The sequence below is a fragment of the Candoia aspera genome, chromosome 13 (genome assembly GCF_035149785.1).
Source record: "Candoia aspera isolate rCanAsp1 chromosome 13, rCanAsp1.hap2, whole genome shotgun sequence".
NCBI classification, from domain to species: Eukaryota; Metazoa; Chordata; class Lepidosauria; order Squamata; family Boidae; genus Candoia; species Candoia aspera.
In genome coordinates this window covers 10,765,488-10,789,122 of record NC_086165.1, presented here as the reverse complement: position 1 = coordinate 10,789,122, position 23,635 = coordinate 10,765,488, and the positions used below count along the sequence as shown (strand labels likewise).

General features: G+C 41.3%; 1 protein-coding gene across 1 annotated transcript in view; it reads left to right on the top strand.

Annotated features, from left to right (window-relative positions):
• Positions 1 to 23,635, top strand: part of HOMER2 (homer scaffold protein 2) — a 62,492-nt gene that overhangs the window by 35,189 nt on the left and 3,668 nt on the right. Inside the window, exons 3-7 of the mRNA XM_063313914.1 lie at positions 10,852 to 10,983; positions 18,124 to 18,216; positions 19,091 to 19,230; positions 20,694 to 20,850; positions 21,112 to 21,222. Of these exons, the coding sequence (XP_063169984.1) occupies positions 10,852 to 10,983; positions 18,124 to 18,216; positions 19,091 to 19,230; positions 20,694 to 20,850; positions 21,112 to 21,222 (633 nt within the window). The remainder of the gene's footprint in view (positions 1 to 10,851; positions 10,984 to 18,123; positions 18,217 to 19,090; positions 19,231 to 20,693; positions 20,851 to 21,111; positions 21,223 to 23,635) is intronic.

The window sequence follows — 23,635 nt, the reverse complement described above, 5'->3', positions numbered from 1 at the left end:
CTGAAAAACAATGCCATAAGTAATAATAAAGTGAACGTTTGCTGTGGAGTAGCTCAGATTGGTAGTTTCATGAAGAACACATGAGGATAATAAGATCTTCATCAGTTCATATGAAAACAAAGCAAGGTTTGACTTTTAAAACAGACTTAATTTCTAAATCAATCCATTCATCTCCTTTGTTAAGCCATTTAGAGTTGGTGATCTAATTAAGGCTCTTCCCCTCCGACTGTTGTTTCGTCCAAAGAAAAGTTCAGAAGTAGGCCATTCATATATTTACCTGCTTCCTTACCACACAGAAGCTTATTTTCCAGATAACTAGAATAAATCCAGGCTAGATAACTACAATAAAGTATGCTGGCTGGGGAATTCTGGGACTTGAAGTCCACACATCTTAAAGTTGCTGAGGCTGAGAAATACTGCTCTAAGTTGTGGGTTGATCTGATCATCATCTGCTTTTTGCAGCTTAATGCAGTATGCGAACTTGACCAATTTGGTTGGTAAACCATAGTTTGTGGCTTAATTTATTATGCAAACCCAATCATTTGGGGCCTACTGCATTTAATAAATTGTGGTTAAGCAAACTGTTTCTCAAACTAATCATATCCCCTTGTCATGCCATCATTCACAAGACCTAAAATATTTATACTATAAAACAGAGCAAGAGCCTGGCTTCCTGCCTCATTTGACTTTCATTTTTTAATGGTCATTAAATTTTATAACAAACAGATAAAATGGAAAGCTAGCATGTTACAAGGAGCAGCTCTTTCCAAGAACACCTCTTGAGCTCTGCTTAAGCCCCATAGGTGATTTTAGAAAGTAACTAAGATAGCCGGCTGCAGTGCAGAAGTGTGCTCCCAGCCGAAGAAAGAAAAACGGTAACAGAGGTAAATATGGGTGACAGAGAGCAAGCCTCACCAGTTTGCCTTCTGGGAAATGGGTGTATTTTTGACTGCAGCTTTGCATTTTCTCAGCCCAAATTGTGGGAAGTCTGTTGAGCAATGAACATATGTTCTAACCAAGCAGGTGCTGAAGTCTGGCCAAATAGATGCATCCTGGTTGGCTTGGTGCCAGGCCACTGTCAATGTCTATCTCATAGGGATGACTGCCACTTGTAACTTTCAACTTCCTTTGCCTCCACTCACTTTCACAGAAGGATGTCAGGAAGAACACATGGGATTTTCTGTGTATTAGTTAAACTTCAAAGGTCAAGACAGGAACACTTTCTCCTTTCCGGCAGCTTATTTGGTTGCTTACATGGACTGTTCTTTGGGTGTAACACAGTCAGGGCCTCTGTAGTTTTGGCTTGGCTAGATGAGTAAGAATGACTTGATCTCCAGGTTTAATGATTGGGCAATGTATTTCACTGGAGCCAACACAAGTGTCATGAAGTAGAAGAACAAAATTTCCAACTTCTCCAGAACTCTTCAGGTCAGATATTAAGCATGTTGGTGTGGGTGGGAAGCTGGCTTGATTTTTAGGCACTATGTATAATTACAGTCTTAAGATGGCATTCAGGAAAAAGCAGCAGATGTTGTTGGTTAGCCATCTGCTAACCTGACTTCCTTCCCCTACTTTCTCCTGAGGAAGAAATGGTTGATCAGGAAAGCTGAACATCTTGACCATTAATGTGGGTGGCTCAGCGCTGCCCCTTAGTAGTATTGGAAAAAAATGTGAAAATGGTTTGCCTTGCATGCAGTAGTCAATATGGTCCCAACACTGAAATCCATGTGTCCAAGTTCCCAATATTGCCTCCTTAAAAAGAAATTGGCTCTCTAAACCTGCTCCAGATCAACTTAGTCTTCAGTTCAAATTTTATTTTTTGGATTTTTTTGGTTGTATTTTTTTCCAATACTTTTACATATATATATATATTTTTGGCATGACCGCTACTTGTAGTAAAATGTTCCATCTTCGTTATGGCATTTCCAACATTTGTTGTTATATGCTTGTCTATCTTATCAATCATAGACAGAGTTATGAACTATTTGTAAAACATTTTGTACCAAGTTTCCCTTAGACTGTAGCTTGGAGTAAATTTTATTGATTTTTCCCCCCCATAGCTCTTCCCATCGATCCATTGTAATTACTTCTCTCAAATTTTGCATCTAGTTTATTATTCAGTTTTTAATTTGTTCCGTCTTCATGTCATACTTCAGTAGACCATCTTGGCATTTGTGGGTCTTGCGCTACAGATCTGATGCTGTAAATACAAGATCTTCTGCTGAGGATCCTGCACTATAAGTACAGTGATTTCTTTTTCTTCCATTTTAGCAGAGTTGTGGAAGTTGGTATCTCTCTTTCACGTTCAAGTTGCTGTAGATACTACTACTATATTCCTTTCAGCTATAACTTCTGTTCTCCTCACTGCTGATTCTTCGCTAGTAATAATTGCCAATCAAAGAGAATAATTCTTCGATTCTTCGCTAGTAATAATTGTTCTTTGTATAATGGTGAGTGTTTGCATAGATGACATACAAACTTGCAAAGAAGGCTGGTGTTTTATATGTATTACAGGTCATACTACTAAAAATAGGTCCTTACCAAAGGTCAGTTCATGAGAGAATAGCTGGAGTGAAATTTGAATTGGGACAACTTAAATTTTTCCAGTGGCTGTTCCCAGGTTTCGGAACTCTCTGCCAGGGGATGCCTAGCTAATTTCATTTTTGCTTGTCCTTCTTTTGTCAAACAAAGAGGTATTTATTCAGGAGGGATTTTGGCCTTTAATGCATATTTCTTGCTGAACTAGCTTTTGAACTGCTAATGCTGTTTCTTCATTGATGTGGTGAAAATGATATGCTTTCCTCTATTGAATTATATATTCTTTTATTTCAGCTGACATTAGCACTCAAAGTAGGAAGGCATCATCTACACTGATAAAGGAATAATTTACAATTCACCCACAGATTTAAAAAAATCCTGGGGATTATGAAATCTGAAACCATATCATAGTCATGGTGATCATTTTGTGCCTTTGAAAGTCCATGTTTCACTTTTGGACTAAGCTCCCATTTGTAAGAAGATACCAAGATACCAAAAGCAGAACAAATCTTGCTAAATATTTCCTTGACAATTGGAGCTCCACTGTGCCAGTCGCTCCAAGAGCAATAACTGGCAATGCATCTGGGAAACAGGAGGTAGAAGTCAAAATCCAATAATGTCTGCTCTGAACTCTCCTCTCATTTATCAACTGTATTAAGCCCTGGAGTAGGTGGGAGGTGAAGGGTTTCTGCTTTGCTGAGTATAGTGTGGGTTTCCAAAAGACCAATTCTTCCTGGAAATGTGTCTCTGCAATTCATTCTGGAAGAGATCTATTGGTGCTTTCCTTTGGCAATGAATAAAAATATACCATTCCTTTTGATACTCATGCAGGTAATATATAAAAGACCCAATCTGGAATTTCACATAACTGTCAGCAAGGATGTGAGGTTTTTCTGCACATAAAACTAGTCATTAGCTCGGCAACCTTTAATAAGGAGAAGGTCCATCATTTGGAAGCCTGGTGGATGTTTTCCGTGAAATATCTCTGTATTAAATGGGCCAGAGATTTTATATCTGCATAAGATTTCTCTTCTAGGCTCTGGAATGTGCTGGCTGGGGAATTCTGGGAGTTGAAGTCCACACATCTTAAAATTGCCAAGTTTGAGAAATACTCCTCTAGAATTTTGTTGTTGTTTATTCGTTTAGTCGCTTCCGACTCTTCGTGACTTCATGGACCAGCCCACGCCAGAGCTTCCTGTCGGTCGTCAACACCCCCAGCTCCCTCAGGGACGAGTCCGTCACCTCTAGAATATCATCCATCCACCTTGCCCTTGGTCGGCCCCTCTTCCTTTTGCCCTCCACTCTCCCGAGCATCAGCATCTTCTCCAAGGTGTCCTGTCTTCTCATTATGTGGCCAAAGTATTTCAGTTTGGCCTTTAATATCATTCCCTCAAGTGAGCAGTCTGGCTTTATTTCCTGGAGGATGGACTGGTTTGATCTTCGTGCAGTCCAAGGCACTCTCAGAATTTTCCTCCAACACCACAGTTCAAAAGCATCGATCTTCCTTCGCTCAGCCTTCCTTATGGTCCAGCTCTCGCAGCCATATGTTACTACGGGGAACACCATTGCTTTAACTATGCGGGCCTTTGTTGTCAGTGTGATGTCTCTGCTCTTAACTATTTTATCGAGATTTGTCATTGCTCTTCTTCCAAGGATTAAGCGTCTTCTGATTTCCTGACTGCAGTCAGCATCTGCAGTAATCTTCGCACCTAGGAATACAAAGTCTTTCACTGCTTCTACATTTTCTCCCTCTATTTGCCAGTTATCAATCAAGCTGGTTGCCATAATCTTGGTTTTTTTGAGGTTTAGCTGCAAACCAGCTTTTGCACTTTCTTCTTTCACCTTCATCATAAGGCTCCTCAGTTCCTCTTCGCTTTCAGCCATCAAAGTGGTATCATCTGCATATCTGAGATTGTTAATGTTTCTTCCAGAGATTTTAACTCCAGCCTTGGATTCCTCAAGGCCAGCTTGTCGCATGATGTGTTCTGCATACAAGTTGAATAGGTAGGGTGAGAGGATACAGCCCTGCCGTACTCCTTTCCCAATCGTAAACCAGTCTGTTGTTCCGTGATCTGTTCTTACTGTTGCTACTTGGTCGTTATACAGATTCTTCAGGAGGCAGACAAGATGACTTGGTATCCCCATACCACTAAGAACTTGCCACAATTTGTTATGGTCCACACAGTCAAAGGCTTTAGAATAGTCAATAAAACAGAAATAGATGTTTTTCTGAAACTCCCTGGCTTTTTCCATTATCCAGCGGATATTGGCAATTTGGTCTCTAGTTCCTCTGCCTTTTCTAAACCCAGCTTGTACATCTGGCAATTCTCGCTCCATGAACTGCTGAAGTCTACCTTGCAGGATCTTGAGCATTACCTTACTGGCATGTGAAATGAGTGCCACTGTTCGATAGTTTGAACATTCTTTAGTGTTTCCCTTTTTTGGTATGGGGATATAAGTTGATTTTTTCCAGTCTGATGGCCATTCTTGTGTTTTCCAAATTTGCTGGCATATAGCATGCATTACCTTGACAGCATCATCTTGCAAGATTTTGAACAGTTCAGCTGGGATGCCGTCGTCTCCTGCTGCCTTGTTATTAGCAATGCTTCTTAAGGCCCACTCAACCTCACTCTTCAGGATGTCTGGCTCTAGCTCACTGACCACACCGTCAAAGCTATCCCCGATATTGTTATCCTTCCTATACAGGTCTTCTGTATATTCTTGCCACCTTTTCTTGATCTCTTCTTCTTCTGTTAGGTCCTTGCCATCTTTGTTTTTGATCATACCCATTTTTGCTTGGAATTTACCTCCAATGTTTCTAATTTTCTGGAAGAGGTCTCTTGTCCTTCCTATTCTATTGTCTTCTTCCACTTCCGCGCATTGCTTGTTTAAAAATAATTCCTTATCTCTTCTGGCTAACCTCTGGAATTTTGCATTTAATTGGGCATATCTCCCCCTATCACTGTTGCCTTTTGCTTTCCTTCTTTCTTGGGCTACTTCTAGTGTCTCAGCAGACAGCCATTTTGCCTTCTTGGTTTTCTCTTTCTTTGGGATGTATTTTGTTGCTGCCTCCTGAACAATGCTGCCAACTTCTGTCCAGAGTTCTTCCGGGACCCTATCTACTAAGTCCAGTCCCTTAAATCTATTCTTCACCTCCACTGCATATTCCTTAGGAATATTAGTGAGCTCATATCTAGCTGATCTGTGGGTCTTCCCTAATCTCTTTAGTCTGATCCTAAATTGTGCAAGAAGAAGTTCGTGATCTGAACTACAGTCAGCTCCAGGCCTTGTTTTTACCGACTGTACAGATGTCCGCCACCTTTGGCTGCAAAGGATGTAATCAATCTGATTTCGGTGTTGTCCATCTGGTGAAGTCCATGTATAAAGCCGTCTCTTAGGTTGTTGGAAGAGAGTGTTTGTTATGCAGAGTGAATTGTCTTGGCAAAATTCTATCAGCCTATGTCCTGCTTCATTTTGTTCTCCCAGGCCATACTTACCTGTAATTCCAGGTGTCATTTGACTGCCCACCTTAGCATTCCAGTCTCCTGTGATGAAAATAACATCTCTTTTAGGCGTGTTGTCCAGTAGGTGCTGCAGATCCTCATAGAACTGCTCTACTTCAGCTTCTTCAGCATTTGTGGTTGGGGCGTATATTTGGATCACTGTGATGTTAGATGGCTTGCCCTGAATTCGAATTGAGATCATTCTGTCGTTTTTTGGGTTGTATCCAAGCACTGCTTTAGCCACTTTACTATTAATTATGAAGGCTACTCCATTTCTTCTGTGGTCCTCTTGTCCACAGTAGTAGATCTGGTGGTCATTTGATGTGAAGTGGCCCATTCCAGTCCATTTCAGTTCACTGACGCCCAGAATGTCTATCTTTAATCTTGACATCTCACCAATAACCACATCCAATTTGCCCTGGCTCATAGATCTTACATTCCAGGTTCCAATGGTGTGTTGATCCTTAGAACATCGGATTCGCCGTTCACCACCAGCACCGTCGGCCGCTAGCCGTCCTTTCGGCTTTGAGCTAGCTGCGTCATCACGTCTGGGGCTAGTTGAGCTCATCCTCTGTTCCTCCCCAGTAGCATTTTGACCATCTTCCGACCTGGGGGTCTCACCTTCCGATGGTATACCGACATATCTCTGGTTGTACTGATCCATTTAGTTTTCACGGCAAGAATACTGGGGTGGGTTGCCATTACCTTCCCCAGGGATCGCATTTAGTCTGACCTCTCTGTCATGACCTTCCCGTCTTGGGTGGCCCTTCACGGTTTAGCTCATGGCATCATTGAGGTGCTCAAGCTCCAGCACCACGACAAGGTAACGATCCTTTGCTGAAGCCTCTAGAATAACCTTTCCCATCTGTGACACTCTCCAGTTGTGTAGACAATTCCCAGAATTCTCAACAAGGGCAATGCTGGTTGGGAAGTTCTTTGAGTTGAGATCAACACCCGTGAAGAGTATCCTAAAGGAATGTAGAGATTACCTTAGAGAAGGAATGGGTGAATGGTTAAGAGAGGTGTAATGGCAACTTCTGGAAAAGTGAAAATCATGAGAAAGAAACTCAAAATAAACTTGCCTTGCTTCTGGTATAAAATGGGACTGGCTTTCAAGGTTCCGTTATTACACCCTACAATAATAAAGCTGGAATCCTTGCAGTATCTGTTTCCTAACCTGGCCTACCTTGAAGGCTGACAGGTGTTCTAGCTGGGGAAGAATGCCTTGGAACCTTATTAGACTTTCTCTTAGTTATCAGTTCAAAACAGAAACACAACAGCTACTATAGTAAAACCTTGATTTTATCACACACACACACACAAATGTTCAGCAGACTTCAGATGGAACAGGCCAGATCTGAATTCATATATCTGATGTAATTTACATAAACCTTACATAAAGGTGATAAAAAAATTGTGTTTAATGGACATTCAAGACTTTTCTTCCCTCTATTTTGGGTCATCCAATTTAAATTTCGCTGTATAATGATTTCTGTATTTTATTCTCCATTTCAAATTATTTTAGTCTCCTTTGATAAAGAGTGAAAGAAGGAGAAAAAGACATAAAAAATCTAATTTCTACACAATGTTAAAAACACTGTAAGAAAAAAACCATACACCAACCAAAGAAGCATGTATCTGTAGAATCCAGAAAGCCAGAAACCAGTTGCCTTGGTTTTCAGGAAACTGAAAAACATCCAGCAGTCATTTGAGACACATCAGGAGAAATACAGAAATTATTATAGCAGCTGGGATGTGTAGTATGCTTAATACAGTTTTTTTTAATGTCTTCCTGGATATTGATACCAATTCAAGCTTTGCACATCTGCTGGTAACCTGGGCGGTTCATTAAAGAGAATTATTTCCTGGCAGGTCTGCAGAATGGCTTGCAGCAGTTATTCCTTCTCTGATTGGTTGTGGTAAAGAGAATTGGTGTTAGTTAGGAGCTAGTTTATAGGGAATTAGTTGAGTTAGAGGGAGCTAGCTTGAGCTAGATGGATGTGCCATTGGATGTCCTGCTCCAGATGTTTCCCTATTGTAGGAGGACAGCCAATGGCAATTGTAGGAGGACTTCTCAATGGTGCCCCTTCCCAGTTCCTTAGTGTTATGGTATGTGGGAATGACCTTGGGAGACAAGAGGAAGAGCCACAGATTAGACAATGGTCTTGCAAAAGGGATCTCAGCCCGCAGAAGCAAAAGGGGCATGGGAAGCATCTCAGAAGGGACCCTCTCTAGTTTTCTGGAGAGTAAAAGGAAAGGAGGGGAGAATTTCTTTCAGACTTGCAAGATTCTGATACTGTAACCCTACAATAAAGTAGAGTTACTACCATGGTTTGTGCTTCTTGTGTGGGCTACCTCGAAGGGCTGTCACTTAGTGAATCACACCTGAAGCTGATTTTGTTATTCTTCTCCCTGTGTCCCTCACCCCCACCCAGGCCTTTTAATGTGCTAATACTCTAGCATTATAAAATGTTATAAAACAGAGGTTGTGACAGAAAGTGCTCGTGAGAATATTTCCACCAGTGTTGTTCTCCTTCATGTAATTTATATTCTAAGCCCTGCTTTCAATAGTTGTGATTTTACAGTGTGCGTTAGCCCCCCTGGGAAAATCTGTGTACATTTAAAAGGAACAGTTGATATTTTTGCAAATCAGGAAATAACCCCTCTTTTAATTGTATAACAAATCTGGGTTAGAGGGAATGAGAGCAGTACCTTTTTCCACCATCCATGGCCGTATATTCCCATGTATAGTTTGTAAAACTATATATCAAGAAATACGTTTTAGGACCCCACTTTCAAGTTATGCTAATGCATGACTGCAGAGGGATTAAGCTAAGTTTTCCCAAATAGCCAGGCATCCTGTCAGTCTTGTGAGGTAGTCCAGATAGGAAGCAAGCTCAGATGAACTAATTCTACTTTATTGTAAGGTTACACTAACAGAATCTTGCAAGTCTGAAAGTACAGTTCTCCCGTCACCTTTATAGCCCAAGAAACTATGAAGGGTTCCTTCTGAGCCTCTTGCCCTACCCACATTCCTGCTGTGGGCTAAGTTGCCTTTTATCAACTGTTCCCTTGGCTGCGTCTCTTTGCCCGGTCTCCCAAGGTCATTCCCATATACCATTACACATCCTGAGTTTCTATACTAGCTCCTGTTCTGGCCCTTTCAGCATTTTGTTGCTTTATTGTGTGTATGACAAAAGAAAAAGCTCTTTTCAATGTCTGATTGACAGAATTGAGTATCTCTCCTGTTCAGGTTCAAACTGAGTCCCTGCTCTTTGCCTTAATTGCTGCCTAGTTTGAACCACATTCATTGTAAGCCTTGGTTTGTTGTGCAACATGTTTTCCCATTTTCAGCGTTGGCTGCTGTAGAATGTTTTAACATGTGTTTTTGCTGGGAGAGACGGGGTGCCATTGGCCTGACCTTCTGACTTGCATTTTTAGCTTTCCTCTGATGGCATCTGGGCCTCTGTTACACATTTCCCACAATGCCCCTGAACACTGCAACCTTAGCTGTTCTGCTGTTGTGACAGACTGAAAATGGCAGCTCTTAGTCAGCTACCTTGAGGGTGCTGAGTCTTGCAAACTGGCTAAAATAAACTTTATGACTCTTTATTTCCCACAAACACACACAGAGGGAATCCCCTCCAATATGTGAAAGATGCTTTTTTGCTTGTATAGTATAAAGGTGTCAAGTATTGGAAAGATAATGTGCTGGCTTGTACCTCATGCTAAACCATAGTTTGTTGAAGCATTATTTACTGAATAATCCAGCATTGACTGAGGACATCAGGCCAAACCAAAATAGTTCAAACTATGTATGGCTTCACATCATGTACGAATCTACCCCTTGGGATTTTGAAGGCAAATGATGAAACATCGCAGAGTTGTGTTTGAAATGGCTGGCTTGTGTTTCTGATCAGAACTGTCCTTTATTTACACTGGCAGCTCCAGGGATAGTTTGCAGAACTTCTTCAGATAAAGTTCCTCTTTGCCCTGCTTATCTGGGGCCTGCAAAATGGGAAGGGAGAGTCAGAAACATCCAAAGCTAATTTCTGTGACTTAGTTATACTGTACCCAAGGGACTGTTACAGGATCCCCCTTCCTGTGGTCCCCCAACTCTGCCGATTGGGAGAACCATACTGCCTGGGTTATATCCAAGGACTGTAGCTCAGGTTGGAACATATACAGCCTTTCTCATCTCTGTTGCAAGAGGGGTGCAAAACATTCCCATCTGACTTGCTAGAGAGCAGCTGCTGGACAGTTGATAGGGTAGCTCTGTCCACACAACACGCTGAACCACATCAGGTAACGATCTATTTTTAGTGAGCTGTCAAAGGTGCAATTGCAACAGAGTGTTAATCATGTTTTTCCACCCTCCTTTCTTCCCCTCTTCTCTTGAGGGACAGGCAGCTTTACTGCTTTTGTTGGCACAGGGGTGGGTATCATCAGTATGTTGATAATACCCAGTCGTAGAGTACATCTCAACCTCTGGCTATCCAAATGACGATACTGAAGTCCTGTCTCGTCGCCTGAAGGCTGGGGGAATTGGGATGGAGGAAAATAGATTCCAGCTTAACTGTAGCAGGATCAAGTGGCTGTGAATTTGGGGTCCAGCTGGATGCAAGGAATGTCCATCTTTGTAATTCAGGATCGGAAAATCACACTGTCCCTAATCAAGGGTCGTGTTCAAAATTCATCTGAATATTTCTGCTATGCGATCAACTGTTTGGGGAGTTACTGCTCAGGTGTTCCCATGCAGTTCTCATTCTAATGACATGTTCTTTGTATGTGTATGTGTGTGCCTTTTCAGGTGATTATAAATAGCACCATCACACCTAACATGACTTTCACGAAAACATCCCAGAAGTTTGGCCAGTGGGCTGATAGCAGAGCCAATACTGTGTTCGGCCTGGGTTTTTCTTCGGAGCAGCAGCTGACAAAGGTAAGTAAATTGGATTTTTTTCTGTTTTGTTTGGCTCTGTGTATGTTTTTGGGGGTTGCTGGTGGTTTTTTTTTTTTGGGTAAACTCTGCAGTAATCTCCCCAAATTAAAAGAACAGACATATGGATCTAGTGGGAGTCTTGCTGATAAATTGGAACTTCTTCCATTTTTTCTTAATTAACAAGTGTCTTCTCCCTGGGCAGGTAATTAATTTCCCTTAATTAGCAAGTGGGATGTTGCTTGTGGGTGGTGCTAATTACCTTTTTCTATTTTAATTATATTGGGGATGCCTAACACTCTATCCCTGCCTTGGGATAATCCATCCTTGCAAATCCCTGTATGTGGCTCTCCTTATTTCTCTATTCCATCTCAGGAAGGTTCCATTGGGGTGAACTTGATTTCTTAATTCCTCTCCCTGCAGTGACAGCCAATAGAAAACTGCCAAGCAGTGTTACTCACCAACAGAAGGAGGTGTTATTTTATTCATTCTTTTACTTAGGTCCCTACTCCATCTTTCCTCCAGGAACTCAGATGCTTCCTCTGCTATGTTTATCTTCTGAATGCCAACCCTGTGAAATAGATTGGACTGGGACATTCTCCCTGGATGTATGTGCTGTTTAGCCATGCTTTGTTTTGCATAAACCACAACTGGCTGGTCTCCACCAGACACCATGCAAACCTGAACATCTCAAGACACCAAAGCTCAAAAGAATCTCAGGGCTTAGCTTCACACACCACAGTTTAAAGATGACATGTTGAAACAGATGAGAATTAACATTAATCATCATCTGTGGGGTTTGGATGAGGCAACAAGTGACAAGTAAATTGACAAGAGGAGAGAAGTGCCCAACCTTCTCTCTGTTGCTTAAGCAGGAGGAGACAAGACCATGCCATGGAAAGTAAACTGTGTTGGTGATTATGTGACTGTAGCCTTTTAAGTGTTGACAAAAGGTGTAAAGGAAAGGGTGCTGTAACAGAGCCAAGAAATTGAACAGCAGTAGTTTGATAATGAAGAATCAGCATTACCCAATGTGTCCCTTATGCATTGAGACAAAGCTCAGGGTAAATAATCACAGTGTTTGTCCCTGCTCTAAAAGAGGCACTTATCTTGACACAAAGCGAACAGGTTCTGTAAAAAATGCAAAGCATTCAGCCATTAATGGCTTCAGATTGTATTGGCTCCCTCGATGGAATGCCCTTGAGCGTTCCAAGAATTCCCCGTTAATCATGCCTCTCTCAACCTTGAAAGCTTGAAAGGCCATGAAATATTAGAGCAGAGGCCACGGTGCTGGCAGTTCAGCTGCAACCTCCCATACTTAAGGGGGACCTTGTTGTTGCCCAGACCAAATCTTTATGGAGTTTTCAGCCTTCCTGCATCCAAATCAACCCCTGCTTGCCCCAGATTTCCTTCTTTTCCTTCTTTTTCTAATTGGGGACAGGGGAGTTGTTTTGTGGCTGAACGTACAACATTTCCCAGGCAATGTTTCTCCACCTTCAGCCGGTGGGAGGGGCTGGTGACCTTATCTTAAAACTATATTTGATTTCATTCACATTTACACTTCTTGTTTTGGTTTAAGTAATCATTAAATCCATGAAATATAGTCAATAGTCACGTATTTAATTATTTTCCCCTTCCAACATGTGAGGCATGGCAATTTGGTGATAGTTTTCTGAAGACCCTGCTCTGTGCAGTTCCAAACAGCTGGAAGTCCAAAACCCCGGAAGCAACTTTTGATTGCAAAAATATTGACCAGGAGAATCCATGTTTACTTTCTGGCTGTGTCTGCTTTAGTCCTGCTGAATTGGGGGGACTGGGAATGTCTAACGGAGAATTCTCAGAACCATTGAGAAGGAGCAGCTTCCAGAATTTCATAGGAAAAGTTACAACTCTTAAAAGTGGCTGAAAAGCAGAGATTTTCTTCAGGGTATTCTTCCCCTGATAATACTGTCTCAGGATGTTGGACTGCAACTCCCATCAGCCCCGATAATGAAGATGAGTGCTCCAATATATCAGTTTGGAGAAGGCTGTTGTATAATTTTGTAGTTGGCTATTTAGAGGTTGCGGACAGAACTGCAAGGTCTTGGATGTTCTCCTAAGGAGCGGAGTTGATGACTCTTTCTAATTGGCTGCCTGTCAGAGAGTCCCTTGGGGTCATTGAAATGCAGGCCTGTGATTCTGGGATGGGCGTGCATGTGCATATTTACAAGCCAGTTTGGACTGCAGTGCAACATTCTTTCAATTTTTTCATTGCGGTATATGACTTTTCCAGTTTGTAACTTTAAGGAGTGTAACTATTGGCAACTAATTCTTCTTAGGCCCTTAACCAGCACTGCTAGATTTTTTTTTCATCATTCTCCCCTACCCAAGACTGATAAGATAGATAAATAACTGCTTCAGGTTTTGTTTTTCCTTTGAAAAGCTTTAACAAAGCTTTACAATTCATCTAATTGAATTGTAATTGAATTCATCCACCATCTTGTCTCTCATTACGAACTTTTGGGTGTGGCCCCAGGGTGCCTTCAAAAGTTGCTGCCAAATTTTCATTTTCAAGGTAATGCAAGGAGAAACTGATTAATCACGTAGAGAGCAATAATTCTAACTACAGTTAATTAATTATAATAAAATGTATAGATGTAGATGCAGTTTTGTTGTTTATTCATTCAGTCGCTTCTGACTCTTCGTGACTTCATGGACCAGCCCACGCCAGAGCTTCCTATCAGCCGTCAACAACCCCAGCTCCCCCAGGGACAAGTCCATCACCTCTAGAATATCATCCATCCATCTTGTTCTTGGTCGGCCCCTCTTCCTTTTGCCCTCCACTCTCCCTAGCATCAGCATCTTCTCCAGGGTGTCCCGTCTTCTCATTAGGTGGCCAGAGTACTTCAGTTTCGCCTTTAATATCATCCCCTCCAATGAGCAGTCTGGCTTTATTTCCTGGAGGATGGACTGGTTTGATCTTCTTGCAGTCCAAGGCACTCTCAGAATTTTCCTCCCAACACCACAGTTCCAAAACATCTATCTTCCTTTGCTCAGCCTTCCTTATGGTCCAGCTCTCACAGCCATATGTTACTACTTGGAACACCATTGCTTTAATTATGCAGACCTTTGTTGTCAGTGTGATGTCTCTGCTCTTCACTATTTTATCGAGATTTGTCATTGCTCTCCTCCCAAGAATTAAATGTCTTCTGATTTCCTGGCTGCAGTCAGTGTCTGCAGTAATCTTTGCACCTAGAAATACAAAGTCTGTCACTGCCTCTACATTTTCTCCCTCTAGACATAGACAATATATATAGGTGTCCTGGATCCATCCAGTTTTTAGAGTGCAGATCCTATTATGACATTCAGAATTCAAGAGCAGACATTAGTCTCCAAAAGTGATACACTGGTGACTTAGGTGGTTGCCATTTTTGGTGATGACTTGTTAGGATTACATTCTTGTTTTTACCCAGAAGCTTAGAATACTCTCTCTTCTACTTTTTCCCCCAGGACAATCTCCCTGTATAATAAGTTGGGCTGAGGAACAGGGAGCAGCCAAAAGTCACTTAGCCAACTTCCATGGTTGAAAGTAGATGTGAACCTGAGTATCTCTAGTCCTGATTTAGCATCTAACCACCTAGTCAGCTTCCAGGCTGTGAGTGCACTTGAATTTAAGTCTTTCTGCTCTTAGTCCAACCCCTTAACATTATACTACAGAAAGCAAATGTACTGTTGTGGTTAAGGTGCTGGACTAAGATCAGTGAGACCCAGGTTCAAATCCATCCTGAACCATGAAAACTTTGGTGCCAATTTGGTGGCCATGCCTGAGACAAGATGTGAAAGACTACTGTATGTGGCTAGCTGCCTGGTTTGTGCCATCTCAGAAATGAAAGAGGGAAAGCCTCAAGGATTACTACAGCCAGTAGTTAACCCAACCCAGCCCTGGAAAGAAATTGCTATGGACTTTATAGGGGAATTACCAGATGGTAAGAAAAAGACAGCAATCTGGGTTGTGACAGATCTTTTTTCTAAACAAGCACATTTCATCCCATGTGCAGGCATGCCCACTGCCAGTCAACTTGCGAAGCTTTTTATTCAACATATCTATAAATTTCAGGGGGTACCAAATAGGGTGGTGAGTGATCGTGGGGTCCAGTATACCTCCAAATTTTGGACATCATTTTTAAAATTGATTGGAGCGCCCCAAGCCCTCTCCTTGTTGCGACATCTGGAATTGGACGGAGGGTGTGAACGATTGAACGCCACCCTAGAACAATTCCTGAGATGTTATGTAAGTTACCAACAGGATGACTGGGTAGACCTGTTGCCTTTTGCTGAAGTTGCCAATCAGCCCAGCCTCACCAAATTATTATTTTGGGGGCGGGGGTGGAGGAAAGAGTGCTGTGTACAGCATCTCGAGCTCCAGGAGGATCAGATTATAAATCTAACAAACAAATAAAATTTAAAATAAAGGTAACACATCAGAGTGGATGGCTTTATTTTCTATTTTGAAATAGTAGCTTATAAGATATCTGTATACTAGAACAAAGCGTCTGATTCTTTTAAGGAGCTTTTACTCCTGTGGTTTGTGGGCACTGCCTTCCTTAGTCCAGCAATGACCAAATGGAAGGGCCACAACCCAAAATTAACACACAAATGTACTTTGCTGTGAATGAAATACAATTGATACTTTTTAGAGCTGGGGAGAACCCCAGTTGCTACAGTAATTGAGGGGTACAGTGTTCATACTTCCAGCAGAGCAAGGAGTCAGTCTGCCTTGATTATGCTAAGCTTTGCTGCCAGCCAGCAGCCAACTTCTTGTATTCTCCTGTTGAGAGCTGGCTTCTCATCTGGAAGGAGATGAATTTCATTGGTAATGACATGCTGGTCCTTAGGAATGAGAGGGAAAGCATAGATTGGAGCAATGACTGCTAATTGGGGCTTGCCACTGTTTGCGGACACAGCTAATAAGTGGTGTTAGAGGATTTGTAAGGATTGTTTCCTGCACAAGTTCGTCATCTAAAAGGCATCCCTTGAATCTTCAAGGTCTGTGGAAGACCTAATAAAAGAGCAAAGGGTGGTTTTGGTGGTGTTGATGGAGAGGGGTCATTCTTGGATTCTTTCCCACCTTGCATTTAGTGGGAGAGCAATGAGAATTTTTAAAAAAAACATCTGGAAGTTAAGACTGTAATAAGGCAGATACCAGAAGCTGGAACTTGAGGACCTCTAGAGAACTTGAGGACCTCTAGAGATCTTGAGACAGCTTCCCAAATTCCTAGCAAGCATCTCCTGATGGATCTGGAGAACATCTTTTTGAGGAAGATTGCTGTAAGATACCTCAGGTAATAGTAGGGAGATCCAGGACTGCATGTGGACCCCAAAACATGTTCTCCCACACTTGTCAAAAGTTGCCACTAAATGAATGTTTAAGATGATACAGGAGGAAAATGATCAAACATAGGGAAGTATAATAATGTCCGTAATGAACTAATTTCATTTAATTTTAACTGCATGGAAACAATAAAGAAGGCCACTAATTTTGATCCTCCATTTGTTGTCAGTCAGGTTTTGGAGAGATTATGGTGGTGGTAAAATAGGACATTTGTTTCCTTTTCCCTCCTCAAATCCAGCAATACCTTTTAGTGATGGATTACAAAAAATCTAAGTTTTAAATGAGATCTCAGCCACAGGGTAACTAGAGGGCTAACTGACAAATTATATTCACAGTCAGGATTTATAACTTTGCTCTCAAATGAATATTTATTCCCATTTTCATCCTGTCCTGTTATAGCCAGTAAAATGATGCTTTGCTGGAGAATCGGAGGGGTGGAAGGGGGGCACAACCTAAGAAAGAAAAAAAATTATGATAATAAATGTCTCTACTTCAGTTGAAACAGAAACTTCTTTCTTTTCCTTTCTGCATTTTATCTGTTCCTTTACTGTTCTTCCTTCTTCCCCTCCTTTGTCATTCGCTTGTTAATTGTAGGTTAGCATGTGGGTGATCATAAAATGATGGGGAAAGGATTAAATATTGTTCCCATCATATTTGCTCTATGTACTTCTCCTTCTCCTTCCCCTTCTCCTTCCTCTCTTTGCTCCTCCTCCCCTTCATTTTCACCTTCATCTCTTCCCTCCCCCTCTCTTCTTCCTCTTCCTCCTCCTCCTCCTCCTCCTCCTCTTCTTCTTCTTTTTCTTCCTCTTCCTCTTCCTCTTCTTCCTTTTCCTTCCCCTTCCTCTCCTAAGCCTCCTCCTTTTTTAAAGAAGCTTGGAATTCAGTTCAACTACCCACTTGTTTTGTCTTTCTTAATATTCTTAAAATTAGAATTAGCCAATATTATGGCAAAAAGGAGATCCACTGGTATCCATTAGAACAGGGTTCCTCAACCAGGGTTCTCTGGAACCCTCGGGTTCCGTGAGAGGTCATTAGGGGTTCCCTGAGAGATCATGATTTATTTAAAAAATTGTTTCAAATTCGGGCAACTTCACATTAAAGAGGTAAGTTTCATTCTTTATTTTCAGTTTAAGAACACTGTTAATGCAGGCCTATGCGTGAAACGAATAGAATAATTTGGTAGCTTCTGGCCTATATTTGAGCCTGAATGTGCAGGGATTCCCCGAGGCATGAAAAATATTTCAAGGGTTCCTCCAGGGTCAAAAGGTTGAGAAAGGCTGCCTTAGAATATAACTGAAGGTGAGGTTTGGGGGTGGTGGAGGAAATAAGAATTTGTTGCATAACCACACCTGTATTTGCATGTAATAAACCATAAACCATGGTTTGCAAGCCCCGTGCTAAGCAAAACTGAATGATGGATTAGCTTGTTGGGTGAATTCTTAACAGCTAGCAAAAGCTACGTATATCAAAATAGTTCGACTTTAAGGTGCCTTAGGACACTTTGTTATACAGAAACAGAAAATGCATTTATCTATCTTCTTTCAATGTCTGATTATTTTATTCTTTCTCTACATCTCCCTATTTATGTAGATGAATTCTGAATAAATTGGACCAAGCTAATATGTCTAAAGTCTTAGGTCTCAGTATGCCTAACTTTATTGCAGTCAGTGAGCAGCTGCCTATGACTCCAAGATATAAAATGCATTCTTCTCTTACATAGTTCTAGAATCCAAAAATTAAGGTGACGTTTTGGTCCTTGTGTTCCCACTTAGTTTGCTGAGAAGTTTCAGGAGGTGAAAGAAGCTGCCCGTCTGGCCAGAGACCGGTCACAAGAAAAAATGGAAACTTCCAGTAACCATTCCCAAGTAAGCCATGATCTGTTCTCTGTTCAAGGATGGGGAAACGAGTGATTTGCAAGGTCAGGCTTACAAAAGGCAAGACTGGTTTTTGACTGCAAGCTTTGAGGTCTTAAAATAAACTTTAATAACTTAAAATAAGCATTGGCAAAGAAAAAATGATTCCCTGTACATTGGCTGAGTTCAAACATTGGGGTAAGCCATTGTTTCTTTTAATTATGAATCTGAGTTTTGATGTTGGACAAAGTGAAGCATCAGCCAAACAGCAGCAAATCCTGACTTACTGCTCTGTTTGTGAATGCATCCATTGACTAGTGGCTCATGTAATGGTTGTCTGAACTGAAGGTGAGCCTACAAATTATTTAAAAATCACAGGAAGAAAATGGTTCCTTTTGACTATCAATAGGGGATCACGTTTAACTGTTTCAATCCTCCCACCTCAGAATTAACTCCGTCTTTAAAAAGTTAACATCTCATGAGAAAGAGTTTCAACTTTGCCTTTTCTTGCCTTGTCAATTACATTTTTTGATGTACAAGGATTTTTTTTAATTGTCACTCTTTCTCTTCGGGTCTGAGCTGGTATGAATACAACCCATGATTTTGCTAAGGGATTGGTCTGCACTGACAAAATTATTTCTTGAATGTATTGTATCGACTCTGAACGCTGGAGAAAAAGGTTTCAATTAAGAAATCTGTGAGTGCAAAAAATGTTCTTTGAATTACATACCCAAGATTTTCCAGAATTGCGGGAGGGTGTCAGGCTTGATGGTTGGCATCGGCTCACTCAGATGATTGCAGGGATATTGGATGTTTTGCAACATATCCTAAAATGTCAAGAAATTAATGCTGTGAGTTTCATTGTTCTTCTTGCCCTCTTGTGCAGGAATCAGGGCGTGAAACTCCATGTTCTACCCGAGCATCCAGTGTGAATGGAACAGATGATGAAAAAGCATCACATGGTGGTCCTGCTGATGCACAGCTAAAAATGGAAAATGACAAACTCAAGATTGCCCTTGCCCAGAGGTGAAGCAGCTTTCATGTCATGACTGACTATGAATGGCTCTTGGGACAAAATGTTGCAGCGTGAAAAAAAAAAGTGTGTGGGGGGGAGCTCCTGTTCTTTGTGCCAGCAAACATGCCCTCTTAACATTTAAAGAGTTCTTTTCTGTTATGTAAACTAGGGGTGATGAAAGGAATGATTATATGGGGTTTTTCATTGTTGACCTCATTGTAGTTATTCCTTCTTGGCTGAGAGTACATGCCTCTGATTTTTACTGAACAAGAGTACATTTCCTTCTTTTTTATATGTATATAATTTTTATTAAAGAAATCTTTTGCAAAGTTAAAAGATAGACATGAAGAAATATAGAAGAAAAGGAAGGAAGGAAGGAAGGAAGGAAGGAAGGAAGGAAGGAAGGAAGGAAGGAAGGAAGGAAGGAAGGGAGGGAGGGAGGGAGGGAGGGAAAGAAAAAAGTGCTGAAAACAATAGAAAGCAAAGGAAAAGGGAAAAGGATAAGCGACTTCCAGTTTTCCTTATAGCAGTTACAGACATACTTAATACCATTTCCCTCATTCAAAATTACATTAAGTTCCCTTCTCCCCATATATATCCCCTTTTAATTGGTAAATTCAGAAATCATCAGTTCATTTTTATCCATTTTCAGCAAAAAGTCCATAAAGGGTTTCCAGCCTTTTATAAAAGTAGTTGTTGTTCCCTCCCTAATCAAACAAGTCAGTTGAGCCATTTCTGCAAGTTCTGCTATCTTCATGATCCACTCCTCAGTGGTGGGGAGCGTGCATTTCCTCCGGTGGGGATTGATTGATGGCGTGATCCTAAAACCAAACAAAACGGCCCAATTGGAATATAACCATTTTTGGCTTCTGATGCCATAATTCTAGGGAGATGGATTATAACCCTAGCAATATGATGTAACCATGTTCTCAATTGTAAAAGTGTCTGCCTGTTCCAAGAATTTTTGAGGACCAAAGAACATCCAGCATCTGGTGTCCACATATGGTGCTAGACAAACCCAACATTGCAAAGTGTTTTCAATTTTTGTCCCTGTGGAAGAGTAGTATCTTATATACTGAGGAGATTCACAAATTTTGTTTCCATACCAGATTCACACAAGTTAGAGTATTTATGTGCCTCTTTTACAACAACTCTTTTCAACCAGAAGTTTGTAAAACAATTTACCTTGCACAAAGCAAATTGTAGACATGTTTGGATAATGCTGATTTTTTTTTTCAAGTTGAGGGGACTAAACAATGTTAAATAATCAGTGTTATGTCCTCATTTAATTTGCAGAGGTATAGGAGTGTTATATAAACACTAATTTACTTTGTATACTCTGAAAAATATGTTAATTATAAAGGTGATACAGGGGCATGGCTCTTTTATTTGTTACTTTTGAGAAAAAATAAATCACATTTAGACTTGTACTGACAAATTTCAAGAGTTCCTATGTGTATTTTCCTTTCTTTAGTACTTCCAACGTAAAGAAGTGGGAAACAGAATTGCAAACGCTTAGGGAGAGCAATGCAAGGCTCACGTCTGCTCTCCAAGAATCCGCTGCTAGCATAGAACATTGGAAAAAGCAGTTTTCCATTTGCAAAGACGAAAATGATCAACTTCGGAGTAAGGTATTGGATGCCACAAATGAAAGCATCAGCTTTTGCTATTATTAATAAGATAATACTCCATAAACCTGTTGAGGGTGATGAGTTTAAAACTCCTATAAGATGGGGATTGTTTTTGTTAAGGTGTCCACGAAAATTGGATGGGTTTTCAATTTTCCCAAGACAACAACAGATGGGTGGCCTCTACAGATTGTGTAGAGCTCATGCTATAAAACTTAATTTCAAGTACGAAGTTAAACAGGTGGTGTGTTTTCCTTCTTTAAGATTGAGGAACTGGAAGAGCAGTGCAATGAAATTGATAAGGAGAGGGATCGAAATGCACAGCTTAGCAGGCGCCTTCAGGAACTGGAAACCGAACTTCAGGATAAAGAGTTGGTACGTAGAGCTGTGAATGGGAATGAAGACATACTAGAGTTGTACACTTAGTCAAAATGAGTCTTTGGCAATGTAAAGATGTGCAAATAAGATTTGCTGGGGAAGATTTAATTTGGATTTATAATTTGAGTAATTCTCATTCAGGCATTCATTCGCTCATGATCTGTTTTACTTTATCCCCAGAAGCTCACAGTAGGCTTATTCTCTTCCCCAGTTTTATCCCCACATCAACAATCCTGTGAAGTAGCCTGGGTTGAGAGTGAATTCCTGGCTCACAGTCTCCCAGTCAGAGAGAGAGAAAGGGAAAGGCTTTTGTATTCTGTATTATTTCTTTTAAACTTCATGGCTCTAGACTTTTTTAAGGTAGCAATAAGACGTTGAAGGTAGTTCTACTATAATAGTAAGCTTTAGAAGATGAGATAGAGGGAGAAAATGTAGCAGCAGTGAAAGACTTTGTATTCCTAGGTGCGAAGATTACTGCAGATGCTGACTGCAGTCAGGAAATCAGAAGACGCTTAATCCTTGGGAGAAGAGCAATGACAAATCTCGATAAAATAGTTAAGAGCAGAGACATCACACTGACAACAAAGGCCCGCATAGTTAAAGCAATGGTGTTCCCCGTAGTAACATATGGCTGCGAGAGCTGGACCATAAGGAAGGCTGAGAGAAGGAAGATCGATGCTTTTGAACTGTGGTGTTGGGAGGAAAATTCTGAGAGTGCCTTGGACTGCAAGAAGATCAAACCGGTCCTCCTCCAGGAAATAATGCCAGACTGCTCACTTGAGGGAATGATATTCAAGGCAAAACTGAAATACTTTGGCCACATAATGAGAAGGCAGGACACCCTGGAGAAGATGCTGATGCTAGGGAGAGTGGAGGGCAAAAGGAAGAGGGGCCGACCAAGGGCAAGGTGGATGGATGATATTCTAGAGGTGACGGACTCGTCCCTGGGGGAGCTGGGGGTGTTGACGACTGACAGGAAGCTCTGGCGTGGGCTGGTCCATGAAGTCACGAAGAGTCGGAAGCGACTAAACGAATAAACAACAACAGAAGATGAGAAAGAAGATTTCTTGTGTTTTAAGTCAGCAAATTAATTTTTTGAGGTAGCTGACTGCAGCAAGAGATAAATCAGGTTACTTCCAGGTGTTCCCATCCAGGATTGGCTAAGTGGGTCCTGTTAAGCCTTTTTAATAATGGTAAATTGCAGTAAACTGTAGTTTAAGACAAACCAGACATGAGGAAGAGAACACATATAAGCTTGAAGGCTTGGAGGTAGGAGTTGGAGATGTGAGGCCCTCCAGCTACTGCTGAATTACTCTTCCCAACATTCCTCATTATTAGCCATGCTAGAGTGGCTGATGGGAGTTATTTGAGGACACCCTTGTGTTGAATTACTTATTTTGCTCCTCCTCCTCTTCCTTACCATTTCTAATTTTCCCAATAAACATTCTGCAGAGATTGCAAATTTACTGAAAACCTAATAGTTCCAAATGCATTCAGCAACAATAAAACACATTAATTATACAATAACTACATAGAAAAGCCATTTTCTCCGTATAATGGAATGTTGTCTTGATGTTTGGCAGTGGCATCCGAAGTGGGTCTGTATCTCTTCCAGATTGGGAGGCAGGATTTTCCTCTTTTCTATCATGGCTGTAGAAAGGACTGAGCTTTTTTCCACATCATCTCTGTTCAAGTTTGCCTTTTATATTCTGGGTTGCGCTGAACAAATGCATGTACCAGGAGTCTTCTAGCTTTGGTACACTAATGCTTTTAACAACAGCGGCCTGTTAAAAGAACTTCAGATACACACAGTCAGTTCAGACTGATAGTTGTTGATGCCCGGTTTCAAGCATCTTCTGCCAAAAAGCTTCAAAGAAAAAAAAAGAGTCAGACTCCCCCCGCCCCCCCGCCCCAGCCTTCTCCATGGGTAATAGTATTCATAATAGTATTCTGTGACTTTCAAGACTCATGAATATGACAGGCTGCCTTTCCATTTACTGACGAGAGTTTGCCCTGGGTTTGCTTCTCAAGCAGTGCCCTTGCATTAGCGGGCCCCAGTTAGTGCCAGACAAAAAGCTAATTTTGCCTTTGCGAAACAAACCCAGTGTGAACTCCGCTCAGAAAGTGTGACAGGGTAAAAGGAGCACCTTTGAAATCCTCACTTTCTGAGTGGGGAGGCAAGGCCAGAAAGGAGGGGGCAGCAGGAAGGAGAGAAAACAGTGCTTTTCATCCTCGGTGGCAGACTTTTCGTATACTATAGCGCAGTGTTTCTCAACCTTGGCAACCTTAGGTTGTGAGGACTTCAACTCCCAGAATTCCCCAGCCAGCATGTTGTCCATACATCTTAAAGTTGCCAAGGTTGAGAAACACTGCTATAGCAGAATGCATATCGCTCACAGACAGAATGGGC